At 31.2% G+C, this 15,264-nt stretch overlaps 1 protein-coding gene across 2 annotated transcripts; it reads right to left on the reverse strand.

The window, feature by feature from the left end:
- Positions 1-7,097: 7,097 nt before the first annotated feature.
- Positions 7,098-15,024, reverse strand: LOC129318764 (uncharacterized). 2 transcript variants are annotated; one of them, XM_054963699.1, is made up of 5 exons: positions 14,703-15,024; positions 11,097-13,609; positions 9,587-10,603; positions 7,864-8,536; positions 7,098-7,412 (listed from the first exon to the last, which is right to left on the reverse strand). In XM_054963699.1, the coding sequence occupies exons 2-5, from the start codon at positions 13,230-13,232 to the stop codon at positions 7,312-7,314; spliced, it is 3,927 nt and encodes a 1,308-aa protein (XP_054819674.1). In that variant the 5' UTR covers positions 13,233-13,609; positions 14,703-15,024; the 3' UTR covers positions 7,098-7,311. The 2 variants fall into 2 exon arrangements, with proteins under 2 accessions (XP_054819674.1, XP_054819673.1); XM_054963698.1 differs by lacking the exon at positions 14,703-15,024 and adding an exon at positions 14,047-14,176.
- Positions 15,025-15,264: the final 240 nt, after the last annotated feature.

Here is a 15,264-nt window from a genome sequence, read left to right on the forward strand (position 1 = left end):
AGTGATGATGTAAATTGGTAGTAAGTGATGGTGTTTGGGAAATCATTAATATATGAATTTTGGTTTTTTGAAATTTTGAATACTTGCAAGCGGTTGGGATAGTGGTTGCGGTAGAATAAAGTTTATATAACCATGGAAAGTAAATTGAGGTTTCATTTATTCATATTCTTATAATATGTGTGAAAGATGAGTACCTTGATAAATTAAGGGAGAAATCAAATTGAATTTTGGAATTAGTAAGTGAAAGAGCATTTCAATTAATTATTAATAATAGTCTTTTACAAAAAATTATCTTTTGTAGATAATTTTTAATTACTATGATCAGTATTGGGTTTGTTAATTATTTAATTATTTATCATGTGAAAATATAAAATGGTGGCAAGAATGATTGACATGTACATGTAGTTTTCCCTAAGTTATGTGATCAGACTTGTGAAATTAATTTTTATTAGCTTTAGAAAATTTCAGTTATCCAGTGAATTCAATATGCACAGTTTTTATAAAATTTTATTTTGGGCAAGTATCAAATTGATATTTACAATAATCCTGTGAGTTTGTCATTAAGAATGAAGATTTATTTCAGTAATGACTATCTTTCTCACATGTCTAAAATGTAATTTCTAAAAGGACTCCAAATAAAACATGATTCTTACAACAACTTCATTAACCCTTTTAACATGCCTGTTTATTTGTTGTGAGCTTTGTTCTCACATTTAATATTCATAAATCTCACACTTAGGTCTGATTTTATGGCTTTAAATTGCATTTAGTTATAATTACCCTCATAGATTATGGTGTCCACATTTGTTTTGTAACACCCTAAAGTGTCTATCGTGGTAAAATATAAGTCCAACTAATCAATATATATATATATATATATATATAATTTTTGAAATAATTTTGTAATTTGAAACACAATCATAGTATGAAATGATAAAATTAGCCTTATAAAATATTTTACTTTTTAAAATAACTACCATGATATAAAATATTAAGTTAGATAAATAAGTACTATTATGGTAAGTATAGTTTAAAACTCCTTAGATTGTCATTTTTTAAATTTGAAATCTCAAGCAATAACAACAATAGAAAGTGAAAGGTTCAAAAGATCCCTTTAAAATTGTGAATCTAATAAATCCAATAGAATAGGAAAAAAAAAATAATTATGCATTTTAAAATCTTAAAACCACCTATCATTTTCCAAAATATAAATAATTTTCAATAGCACTAGCTAATACACATCTACTACCATAATTGGTTGGATTACAACAACCACCCAATACATTTTAATTAATAAAGTCATATAAAAATATTTAATAATTGATTTAGGTTCGCACAATATAACATCTTAAATAAATTTTAACCTTTAAAAAATCAAACAATGATTATTAATATTCTACAATTATATAATATTACAATGTCACAATTTTCTCATTTTAACAATATCACATAATATCCCACTTGGCAAAAACATTTAAAAAAACATATTTACCATTTTATAATTTTTTTTATAACATAACAAAATAATTTCTCAAGAACAATTCACAAATTTTTTCAATAACCACACAAATAACATGAAATAACACTAGTTACAAATTGAAGCATGGTTACCCTCGTGATTTTTCTAACAAATTATCCTTACAATTTTTTTTCGCCACAATTTTCATCAACAATACAATCTACACATATATATTATATATATAAACATTATTAAAATTAATAAAAATAATTTTAATAATAGAATTAGAGAATATAACATAATTTTTATCTCATTACTATACAAATGTAGAGTTACTACTTTCAAGAAAAATTTCTAATTCCTCTTTTAGTTATCAATAAACACTAATAAGCTAAAATCACCTCTAAACCAATTTTTATTATCAAAATTTTTCTTTTTATTTTAAAAATTCGCACATAAAAATATTCAAAAATTGCAAATCTAATCTCAAATCTAGAATCATCATTCTATATCATAATAACATATTTTTCATCCCAAATAATTATCTAAACCTCAACATATTAACCTATATTTTCAGATTTAATAAATATCCACTCATAAATCTAGGATTTAACTCATAAGCTTTAAATTCAAATTTCATCAATAATTAATGCTCTAAAATATTTATTATGCTACTAATAATCTCAACAACCATATTTATTCAATATAAATTCATCTCTCAAAAACTAAAGAAGGATGATTAAATTTTTTTTTAAAAATATTTATATACTCTTAAAAGCTTAAAATCACACACTCAGTACCTTATTAGAAAACCTTATCATTTAAATCAGATCTTGTGTCGACGAACTCACGCAGAGTCGCACGAAGAGAAAATGAGAAGGGAAGGATAAATGAAAAAGAAATTTGTCATGTGTAATCTAAAATGGTGTGGGTCCCACGCTTTTTGCTTGCTTCGTGTGCGCGCGCGCTCGCCTCTTACACACACGGATGAATACCCAACTGTCCTTTTTTCTTCTTTTTATTTAATTTATTAATCCTCTCTCTGTCCCTCTCTTTTACATTTTTTTTATTTCTTTTCCCAATAATAATAATGGTGATAATAATAATAATAATAATAATAATTTTAAAAAATTTAAGCTTAAAATTATTTTAAATTAAATCTAATGATCATCTTTTACTAATTTACTTATCTTTAAATATTCTTCAAAATTGCTATTAACCCAAATTAATTATTAAAATTTAAATTGAGATGTTACTTGTTTTTATGGCTCAAGCCACGTCTAGTTACTTACTCTCATAGATTATATGTCTACTACGTCTATCTTTATGACATAAGTCATGTTTGATTATTTACCCTCATAAATTATGTATTCAAGTTTGTTACCTATTCTATTACGTCCTTAAAGTTTTGAATTTTAATCACCTTGGTATTTAAAATTTTAATGATTCCGTAGTAATGTACCACTCATATTTACATATGACCAATTTTAATACACTCCCATTTTATAATTATGATTATGATTTAAAGTTAATTTTATTATATTGAACTATCATTTTTTTAATATTGAATTATCCTTCTTCAATTATTTTATACAATTGCTAGAGTTCACTACTTTTATTTTTTTTAATTGTATTATTGAGGATACTATTTATCAAAAAATATTTTCACCCAAATTCATTAATTGATGCTAAATCTTCTGCCAATCATTAAAAGGCTTATACTTTACTGGGTGAATATTTATCTTTGAAAACACCTTTTTTATGTAAATATTCAATGATGTATTTTATTTTAAGATTATATTTTAGATACTTCACATTAACTATAAATAAGATCCTTGTCATGCCCAAAAAACAAAATAAAACACGTGACCAACAAGAGATATGTGTACAAAACCTACATTCCTTAAGCCTTAGACACAAGTTGTTGCAATATAAAACATAATGTCTTTAATATTTTTCCATATAAACCAAACTAAATTTCTTGCAAAAGAAAATTCTAATAGATGTATAATTAAGACTTCTCAAAATTTTTCAACAATAAAAGATGGCAATAATTCAACAAAAGAAACTCCAATCTTTACCAACAAATATACAATCCTTTAGAGAAATATGAATTCTGCTATAGCCCATATGGAATATCTAGGATGAAACTACAAAATTAAAACATAAGTCCAAATTTATATTAAGTTGAGATTTTTCTTAAAATAATTCTTGCACCTCATTTCAACAATAAATTCTTCAATAAACACCTCGAAATACAGATTGAACTATATTTTTGAGAGCAAAAACATTTTTCCTAATGAATAACGTCCCAAATTTAAAACATAAGGAAATAAAATGAAAAATATAAATGGAATAAGTAAGAATTTAACTAAAATAATCATTTAAAATAGCAAGAGTAGATAAATAAAATAATTTTTATTTAAACAATTGACCCAAAATCCTCTTCATATGATGATGACACAATAATCAAATTTCACTATCTAACTATCAAGCTCGTGTCAAACAAACAGCAAATGCATCTCTCGTTGTATAAAAAAAATCCACTCATAAAAATCAACTTGTTTAATAAAATTAATTTAAAAACATTTTTTTAAATATTCTTTAGTAGAACTTATCAGAACAAATAACAAGCATGGACATACAATTCACAAGGGCAAATAACAAATGAGCATTGATACACAATCTACGAAGTAAATAATTAATCAAGCGTGGCTGAAAAGCCACGAAACAAGTGTGAATATAATATTTACAAATATCCATCCCTCTGTTCCACGTGTGTTGCCTGTGCATGGAACTAGCACCTCCTATAAATACCTACTAATTAGGTGTATCATGGGACGTCAAGAATTAACGAAACTACCGTTAATAACTAACATTTTAACTCAGTTCCACATTTTAAATCAAGCATGCATGAGTCATAATAAGAAATCACTCCTTAAACCATATAAAATTAAATATTGTCAATATATTAAATAATGGTAAATACCTAATAGTAAAATAATTCTAACTTTTCCTACACAACTTTAAACAACAAAATCATTTTTATTCCTGATAGTTGATAACGAAATTTAAAATATAACTATATAAATAGTCATAATTGTACTTAAACATTGTGTGAAAAAAATAAATTTACCAATAAGTCATTTTGTATGCTATTCACTTATTCGAGACATTCCCAAATATATAACTCACTCTTTATTAGCCACTTTATAATATTGTCTACATCTTAATTCTCTAATGCCCAAAAGGGACATTATTGTTATTTTTTTTACACACTTTACAAATCTAAATTTTCAGTTCAAACAAATTTAGAGCATTAGAAAAAGAAATCTCAACCAAAACATATAAATAATATTCAAAGTTTTTAGTTTTCTTATAGAAAATAAACAACTACTATGATTTAATCAACATTACCATTCACGTATATTCAATTTTCATAAACCTTCATCACTCCAACATTTTATCAGACACTTTATATGTACCAAAAGCTAACACGAGAACAACAAAGTTGGCCATAGACTTATTGAACAAATACCTTTTTACAAAATTGTCTATCTTCATTTCCAATCTTTCACTATAGAGAATAATTATCTACAATAATAATTTAGTCAGTAATGATGCTTTTCTCATATTTATTTACTTACATAGACTAAAATTCTCCTATCAAACATTTCAATGAATACCTCATGTGCACCATAAAATCAAATCATGTATCAACACCATAGTTTCTAAATTATGAACCACAGAACTCCCAAAAATTTATTTAGTCTTCCATCACAAAACAATTAATCGTTCTACCTATAATAGTTTTCAGATTTCACATTTAGATAAACTTTTATTACTTTTTCTATAATTTTCTTCCATTAATAAAAATGCAAACAGCTAGCATGCAGTAGTTCAATTAACAGTTAATAATTGATATTTAAACGCAAAACGCATTTGTTCACAACATAAACAGTCTTAAATTATCAATTAAAATGATTAAACCAGAAATTTGACACCATAGACATAAATGGAACAATGCCTAGTAAGTTCATAAAAAGACCCAGAAATCTTTCTCCATAACTTGAGTGGGGTTTCGTTAATGACGCGATAATCATGAAAGGAACAAGAAAAGCAATGACGCGAACAGAGGAAGAGATGAATCGCCAAACACCCACTCTCTCTCTCTCTCGTCGGCGTCGAAAGGAAAAGGGAATAGAGAGAGAGAGTTTTGCTTGAAGCTCCCTTCTCTCTCTGGATTGCGCACGAAGAAATGGAAATGGGGAAGAGTGGGAAAAAAATCTGATGTCATGTGGTTTATTGGCGCATGTGTTTCCCCACAGGGGCGTTTTAGTAATTTCACAGTGTTAGATCGAAATAAAATCTTCCGCGTGGCAGGGGGGGAAATGGAACTCAACAAGTAAATATACAACATTCATAAGTTCCTTTGCGCCACCTGTTGTTTCCTTTATCTGCTCCAAAATTATAGAAGAACAATATAACCCAAATGTATTATCACAAATATTAATAATATTATTATTATTTTTAGGATCATTACATTATCCCTCTTCTTGCATTTTTTCCCAATCTTTTGCAAGCCTTTTTTTTTTCTTCAAATTTTTGATTTATTCAATCAATTAATTATTTAATTTAATACTTTAAAAATTACTAAATTTCTTGGTTATTACAATCCTGATTTTATTTTTATTTTTGGCTAACCTTCTGGGAAGCGTAGCTCAAAATTATTAAATGCATAGTGTAATATTTTTTTATTGCAGCAATTTTGAAAAATTCTATTTTCAAGAAAAATTTTGCTGAAAATTCTATAAAAATATTAAATTTTTTATAATAAATATTATTAATGATGTCATAAATTTGATGTAAAAACTATTATTTTTAAAAATGAAATAATTTATCAATTTAAAACAAAAATAATTTCTGATACGGTTCACATTTTCTACCGATCACCTATTTTTTGGGGCATGACACGGGTTCACTCATACGCTCTTGAGGAGGGCTGATAACACTGGAGGGAGAAGTGTGATTAAAATTGGGGTGCGAATGTCTTATGGGACGTGGGCCCTACATCCTCTTTTTAAATTTTCTTTTCTTTCCACATCTGATTCTTCTTCTCCTTTATTATTCTTTTCCTTTTCTTAATTTATTATATGAATTTTATTTACTTTTTTTAAAAAAAAAATCTTGTGTCATGATCTCAAATCCTCAAATCATGTTTCATAATTTTCTATAATATTCCAAGATTCGCATAAAATGTAAATGAATAAAGTGAACTTTTATATTTTGCTCAAATATAAATTTCCATTAACATTTAAATAATTATGATCTCCCAAGTAGGAAAACTAATTTACATAATTTTGTTTAATCACATTTAATCTTATTATTTTTTCTCTTTTTTCTAAAGATCATTGCTTGGTACCATATCTTTAAAATTTAACTTTTTGGATAAATTTTCTTTCCTTAAATGATTATCTAGTAAATTCTAATTACTATGAAATAATCCCATCGAATTCAAATCAATATTAGTAAATATTAATCACCTTCAAATTTTACTCAGTAAATCAATCTCTAATGTCAATTAAAATTTTATAGTCAAAATTAAGATGTTACACTATTCCATAGTGGAAGCAAAGAATTCAAACAGGCAAAGCTGTCATATCAACCCCATAGAGCAATATTAGTTTATACAATCAATGAACCGAAATAAGTATTAAATTCAAAATCATTCAAATAATGTGTGTGTGTGTGTATTAAATCAAATTGCTTGGAACTAGAGAGTAAATACAATCTTTCAGGCTAAGAGAGAGTGGAGACCAATACCTTTCAGAACCTGCATATATTTGTGCCCACTATGGCCACTGTTCCATCAGAAAATGGTATTCATCAACATCGTAATAAGAAAAACGAAAACCATCATGATCATGTGTCTCTTCACCTTCTTGGTATTCATCTGTATAAACCGGGGGGGGGGGGGAATTCAATCTATAATATAAGTTGCAAGAGGAAGAACGCCAAAGGAGAAACCAAAACTCATTGTAAGATCCTACTTGAATGAACTTTATTTCAAAAACATCAAGACACCAATCCAATCAAATTTAGTGAAAAAAATGTTGCCAAAAATTATTCAAAAGCTGATGATGCATAAAATATACTTTTCTCAAATAAATGAAAATGAATTCACTAAGAAACTAATGCAAGTATGAATTCAAAATAACTGACATGCATGTAGAACAAAACAAAGTTACCACGAAGTAATAAGAATGCAATATAGTTCCATGTTTCCGGCATTAACGATTCAATGTTGTGCATTACAAAGAATATTAACCCACAAATGGAAATATAAAATTAGAAGAAATATCTTAAATCAAACGAGTGTGTATATGACTTGTGTAAATATAAACCTGGGTTTCCTTCAAGCAAAAGGTTGTTCAGAGCAGCATGTGTGGTTTTGGAGAAAATGGGACAATCCTCAACTTTGAAGAACAATAAAGACTGAGTCTGCAACTGAAAGGGAAAACTTCCACAAATGTCAATGATGGCGGGTAGACCTTCAAGTACAAGTATTCTCAGCTTTGGAAGTGCAATCTCAATTGAAGGAAAGAGTCTTTTGAGCTTGCTGCACCTCTTAACCTCTAACTCTCTTAGTTTTGGGAAGCAAAGCTGAACATTAGACATGTTCTGAGGTTCATCGTTGTCCCCAATTAGTTCCTCCAAATCATCACAACCAGATAAAGTTAGGAAAGTTAATTTGGGAAGGCTGTTGTGAAGAATGGTGCTTGTTGAGAATAAGAACTTCAACTTTTGACATCCAATCACCATTAAAGAATGAAGACATTGGAAGCTCAAAACTTGGGTTGGAACAAGACCTTTTAGCATTTGATGTTCATACCTCAACATCTCTCTGCCTTCACGTGGTTCATTATAATCATCACCACCACCAATTACTTTATACAAGTCTAGAACTCTAGAACTTTCAATATCAAGTTCTTCGGAGTTAAAAATAGAAACTGGTATTGAGAGAGTTGTATTATTGCTTAATTGGCTGCATTTCAAGACAAACGTCCTAACAAGTCCCTGTATAATAGAGAGGTGAAAGAATTGGTCACAAAAAGTAGAGTCTGAGTTCCTTTGGAAAGATCACATAAAGAATAGAAGATTAAATCAAAAAATATAACCAAAATTTTCACAACTGGATGAGACTTATCAGCTTTGTTATATCAAATGCTTCTTCAATGTTTTACTCTATCACATCATATGATTAATGATCAAAGGGTAGATAAATAACATCTTTTATTTGACAATTGGAGTAAGACACATAAATTAGAATGTAGGAATACAAGATGTCTCCGTGACTTGCTTTGTCTATACCATGCTAGAATCATGCTAAAAAACAGGATAATATATAATGCATAAAAAAAATCTCATGACCTTGAGCTTCTATTGTCAGAATTATTATTGATTATCATATCAAATACTATAAGAACAACTGAAACCTTATATTTGGTAGCACCACAACGGTCACTAGTTGATTATGTATATAAAAATTATATCACAGAAATTAAATAAAAAAAAATGTGAAAATGCGATGCATATTGTTAGAACATATTATCATTAATTTCAGATCATATTAGACATTGTAGTGTAATAATTAGTTGATCATGTAATTAATAGCTGACCTAAGGAAATAGGCATACGATCGGGGATCTGATCCTTTTATCTTAGCAATTTGTCTCCTATCATATATTTCTCATCTTGTATAAAATTCTCATGTAAGTTCTTCATGATATCATCAGGGAATAATTTCCAGACCACTATTTGTATCACATATAAAGAACTAGAAAGGAATATTGTATTAAATGCGAGATCATATTTGCTTTCTAACTCTTGTGTGCATGGAGATATCTAGTGCGTATGCTGATATGCATGTAAAATATAATAAAGTCATCGCACCAAGGTTAATGAGCTTAAATATACAAAGGGGAAATTAAAAGACAGAAACAAGTTAAAAAATTAGAAGCGTGAATTATTCACATAGCATCAAGTAAATATTGCAGACTAAAACACTGAAAAGATTTGCAGTATGGAAGGAAGCACTGAGAACCACAAATGAAGAATATTACTTACTTCATGATTCCATCCAATACTTGCACCGATAAATGGCACAAATTTTGGGCATTCATGAACCAGCACTTTGCAAAACTCCACTATGTGCAATTTAAATCCTTGGCAGACATTAACAAGTCTTGGTAACTTGTAAAGTGCTATATGTTTCAAGTTTGGGAACATAATCTCCTTTTCACTGTCGATGTCATGATCTTCAATATTTGAGCATCTGGTCATGACAGAGAATATGATTTTCAGCTTATTGCAGTTGCAGATTTCCAACGTCCGCAACTTTGGGAGAAAAGCTTGGATTATGGATAGATTCTTCTGAGTTTCTTCATTCCTTGTGAAAATTTCTTCCAATGCCTTACACTGCCATATGTATACATGAGTTAATTCTGGAAGGCTTTGACAGATACCAGCAGAGAATATTCTTCTTAGCTTGTAGCATTTGCTGATGCTTAAACTCTGCAATTTTGGCAAACAAGAGTGGGCTTTGGATAGCTTCTTCTGAATTTGTTCATTTTCTCCAAAAATTTCCTCCAACTCCACACAGTCAGATATGGTCACAAAAGTCAGCTCTGGAAGGCTTTGACAGATAACAGCAGAGAAAATTATTCTTAGCTTGTTGCACCTGCTGATGCTTAAACTCTGCAATTTTGGTAAACAAGAGTGGGCTTTGGATAATTTCTTCTGAATTTGTTCATTTTCTACAAAAATTTCCTCCAATTCCCAACAGTTTGATATGGTTACAAAAGCTAACTCTGGAAGGCTTTGATAGGTACTAGCAGAGAAAAGAGATTTCAATTTTTCACAGTTATTCACAGATAATTTTTTAAGGCATTGGAATATCGGAATTTGTTGGATGAGATTGAGACCATTGGATGTTGTAGTCTTTGGAACTTCAACCCCACTGTGATAGTAGAATAGGGATACTACCCTGCAATTCCAAAGGTTAATGCTCTCTATATTTGAAACAGCTGCTAATGGCTCGGGCTCTTCATTTCTCAATTGATGGCCACCAAGGGCATGCAATTCCTATGTGAGAGAGAAATAAAGGAAAGAAAAGAAAAAGAAACTATTAACATACTTCATTTAAGAAAAAAGGCACTGAAAGCACGTTCAGATATTCTTGAAGTATAGTTACGTGGGGGTTGTTAAAACTTAATAATCCACGTGTTATTTGTCTAGAGACACAATGTATCACTGTATGGGTAAAAATAGCAAATAAAAAATAGCCCTGCATATAAAAGGAAGTGGGGTTAAAAAATCATAAATTCAAGTGCTGTTAGTTTGATTATTATTTTTATGTGACTTTTTTGGTTTCTGCTTTATTTTGAATTACAAAATCTGAAGAGGCATTAATTGAGTAGGTTTTCGGTTTGTATGCATTTGCATGAAGAACTACTTGCTATTACACTCATACTGAAAAAATCAATTACATGAACTAAGATATTTATAAATTTAACTTCATTTGTTTGTATTCTTCTTTTTGCAAATCAAATGAAAGCATGAGAGAGCAAGTGCATACTCTATTTGGTTGTGGCTGCCTTAGTTCTGAACCAATAATGAGAGAATCACGTGGAATATTCAATCCTGGACAGTTTATCCAGTCTACTTTTTTTATAGACGGCCACATTGGATGATGGCCTTTTGAGCAAATTCTGAGAAGATTTGGGAGGTCTTTCAGCATGAGATTTTCCAAAAGAGGTAGCATTACCTGGGTCCCATTTTGATCATATATTGACTGTTCTTCACCAAATATAACTTTCAACAGTAGAGCATCTTTTATGATTAGATGTTTCAATTGCACAAACCCTTGAGCACAAGAGATTGGACATACAGATTCTAATTGGTAACAATCAGTAACAGATAGAATTTCCCATTTTGGAAATCTTGGATTCTCCCAATCATTATTGCCACCTTCTCCCTCTATCACACTCTTCAATTTACGGCATTTTTCTATTCTGAGCTCTTCTAGAGATAACAGAGAGCAAGCAACAGAGACAGGGAAGAGAGATGTCAACATTGGACAATTGAAAATTTGGAGGAACTTAAGGTTGTCTAAGTTGCAATGAGCAGGAAACATGTTGTGTAACTGAAGGCAACTATGTATGCTGAGTTCTCTTAGTGAAAGCAGAGTGCAGGCAACAGATACATGGAAGAGGATTAACATTGGACAGCTTGAAATCCGGAGCTTCTTAAGGTTGCCTAAGTTGCAATCAGCAGGAAACATGTTAAGCAACTGAGGGCAATTGTCTATGTTTAGACTTTCAAGATTTTGGAATAAGTTAAGATAAGAAGGGCCATGACATAGCTGTCTTAGATTATCCATATGAACCAGCTCCAACTCAGCCAATCTGGGGACAACAACATCTTCATGAGTAGTAGTTTCATTGATAAGCCATTCTATCTCCGAACAGCTATTAAGGTGGAGTTTAGTTAATTCATTCATACCCCCTATGGCTTGAACTACATCTGGGATGAAACTTTTGCAGCCTTCTTGTAGATCATAAAATTCAATTGCAGTTGCTTTTTGCCCCAAACCCCTGATTAATGCACTAGAGATAAAGATATTTAGTTGTCCCAAGTATAAAACTCTCCTGCCTTTAGTCCAAATTTTTGGACATTTGCACTGCCCCATTTCTAATATATACCTCCTCAATTTTGGAACAGCAGGTATATCCACAAGGCATTCATAACAATTTGTGTTTCCCATGTGCAGGAAATTCCTAGAAGCATACAATTCTTCTATTTGTGAACACCTTCCAATTACTTCACAACAACACTCCTCTGCTTCACACATTGACAAATCTAGCAATTTCAATTGGTTTAGATTTTCAATTCCACTTGGCAGTTTTTTGAACTTACTACCACATAAGTCAAGAATTTCAAGTTTCCTTAATCTTACCACAAAAGAGATGTCACCTAAATCCCATTTTTGCAACCGCAAAGTTTGAAGATTAGACAACCATTGCATTGATTGAGGTCGCAGTTCCTTCTGAGGGAGAGGCCCGTCATGAACCATAGCTACAACCTTGATTTCTTCTAAACCTTCAAATGATGCAAGAGATAAATCCAAGGGCTTTGTTGAATTTAACAATAGAATCTCAAGCTTTGGAGCATCCAATTGAGAAGGAAATTGACATAATTTTTTGTCTTCATGCCATGAAGATACTGCATAGCAATCTTTAACTGCTTCATCCCCAAGCAATTCATCTAGTTCTTTTGCACAATTTACCATAATGGTACAATCCTCTTTGGATGCGATCCATAAAGCTACATCACGAACCATGTCATGCATTGTCAAGCATTCTTGCTTCCAAACATTTTGAGAATAAGTCAACAAAGAAGAGTCAACGAGAATATTAAGTGCCACTCTAACTTGGCTCCTAGCTACTTCAAAAGAGTCTGCATCTCTACACAAGCCCAACCCTACTCCATATCTCAAAATATCTTCAATAATAATTTTATGATCTTCAGGAAATATAGCACACACTAAGAACAACAATTTTGCTTCAGGCATTCTCAAATAATCATAGCTTAGTTTGAGACAAGAAAAAGCATCCCTTACACCCTCATCCATATTTATTGGTTTTGAATGCCTTAACCTATGTAACACTACATTCATCTCATCAAGTCCTTTTCCTTTCAAGCAAAGCCCCATAGCCTCAATTGCAATGGGCAGTCCTTTACATTCTTTAGCAATTTCTTGTGCCACTTCTCACTTTGAGTTAAACTTATCACTCTCTGCGTCTAGTTGTATCATCCTTTGAGTTGTTTTTGTCAATTTTTTGCAGACACAATATCTCCTCCACATAGGACACCACTTTTGAATCTCAGTCTTATTAATGGCCTCTTCAACACGTTCTTGCACCCTCCCTTGCTTGAGAATCAGACCCTCCTTTCTGGTCTCAACATTTCTGCTTATTTTGCCGACACAAAACAAATATTGCAATTGCTGTAATGTTGGATCCACCAAGTATTCAGCAAGTTTTGCTGCTATTGATAATCCCACTTCTGCCATTTAATATTGATAGCAACCTAAAAGGACAATCATTCATCGTCATCAAATGATTAACTTATAATTCCATTTGGTAGAATGGAAGCATCTTGCAAACTTATTCCTTCATAAAGATATCATCAAGATGAAAGGCGTGAGTTTTTATGCCCAAAGGAAAATAAGAAATATCAACTGCTCCTGTAACTTTCTTGCCCTGGAATCTAATTTTCTTAGTTATATTTAGCCATTAGATCAACTAAATTCACTGTTTTAACGTTGTGTTTTCTCTGGCATATCTATGCAAAGATAAAAAAACAACGAGAAAAGGTGTGATCTGTAAGGGACAGTCACAAAACAATTAAGAGTGATCGCAGATAGATCCTCATGCATAGAACAAATAGAAACATTCTTAAAGAAAAAAGAAAGAATAAAAGAGGGAAATCGGCTTTTTATTCAGATGAGAGATATTGCTTCGTACCTGATTAACTTCTGGTTGACTAGGTGGTTCCCGGCTGGCAGATTTGCAGGAGTGAGATGAACAGACGTCCACTGTAATGACTAGGATTTTTACGAGGCTTAATCCTACCTCTAACTGGAAGCGACAAAACTCTTCGTTTTTTGGGGGCAAAATTGAACTTTGCAAAACCGTTGAATTTACTTTTCCAAATACGACCAAGAAAACTAGGTTGCTTATATTTAATGATAATGCGCTGTCTTTTTGTAGTCAATGGAAAGATCAAGATATGAAGTTTCCTTTTCAATTGACAAATAAAAATAATAAATTGAAATGTTCCAAATTTCATATAATTTGAAAAAACTATTCAGTAACTTTAGAGTTGGCACTTGGCAGTACTAGTCATTAGTCTTCTCACTAATCAAAGTAACGGTTGCACTAGAAGGAACCACATGGTGCATGTATCGTGTCCTAATCCAAAGACAACCCAATCACTCTTTTGTACATCTTATTCATGTCTTCTTTGATTGTAATTTTGAATACCCGCTACGATCAGTACTAGGATCAAGCAGAGAAAATGCACAGTGAAAATGACCACTAAATAATCTAATTTTCAATTAAACATAGAGGAATTGCCCATAATATATTGTCATTAAGCTAAAGGATTTCAAAAGTCTAACCTCTTCCATCGCCGTCGATGGACGATTCGCAGCGAATCCTCGAGACAATGGAACTTTTGGGATGGGACAAGTTCTTCGAGAACGAAACTCCTGATAGTGCAACAGGGAAACTCCATTGACGAGTTTGCCATCCCTGCACTCGTCGATTGGATCGGCGCCCTTGTTTGAGGAAAACAATGACATTGTCCATCCCATTGATTTGAAAAATGAGTACCACTTTGATTCCAATGTTCGCTTGAGCCTGAGAAGAATCTGAAGCGCATCTTCTCTAGTGGAAACAACCTCTTGCCCAAACCTCACGGTTGTTCTCTCCGATGGGATGATCCGCGCCGCCGCTTCCTTGGTCGTATTGAGGATTATTGTGTTGGCGCACATTTTATAACTCGTAAATTTTTTTTTTTTTCTCTTTTTTTTGTTTTTGTTTTTTTGTTTTTTTGCTAGAGGTAGCAGACTTCATTGGTGTAGAAAGTCTAGAGCCGGGAAGGGTTGAGCCCGCATGCTAGCCCATTTAATCTGCACAATTTAACGGGTTGAATTGAAAAAATTGACCCATTTTTTAAAA

The sequence above is a fragment of the Prosopis cineraria genome, unplaced genomic scaffold, assembly GCF_029017545.1.
Source record: "Prosopis cineraria cultivar Desert tree isolate PC_DT_omini unplaced genomic scaffold, ASM2901754v1 PC8, whole genome shotgun sequence".
In the NCBI taxonomy this organism is placed as follows: Eukaryota; Viridiplantae; Streptophyta; class Magnoliopsida; order Fabales; family Fabaceae; genus Prosopis; species Prosopis cineraria.

Bases quoted from the DNA above. Each gene is read 5' to 3' on its own strand.
- LOC129318764 (XM_054963699.1), bottom strand. From the start codon at position 13,232: ATGGGGCTTTGCTTGAAAGGAAAAGGACTTGATGAGATGAATGTAGTG. The intron at 8,537-9,586 runs GTAAGTAATATT...TCTATTATACAG, and splicing joins GTATTGGATGGAATCATGAA to GGACTTGTTAGGACGTTTGT. The intron at 7,413-7,863 runs GTTTATATTTAC...CGGTTTATACAG, and splicing joins TTTGCTTGAAGGAAACCCAG to ATGAATACCAAGAAGGTGAA.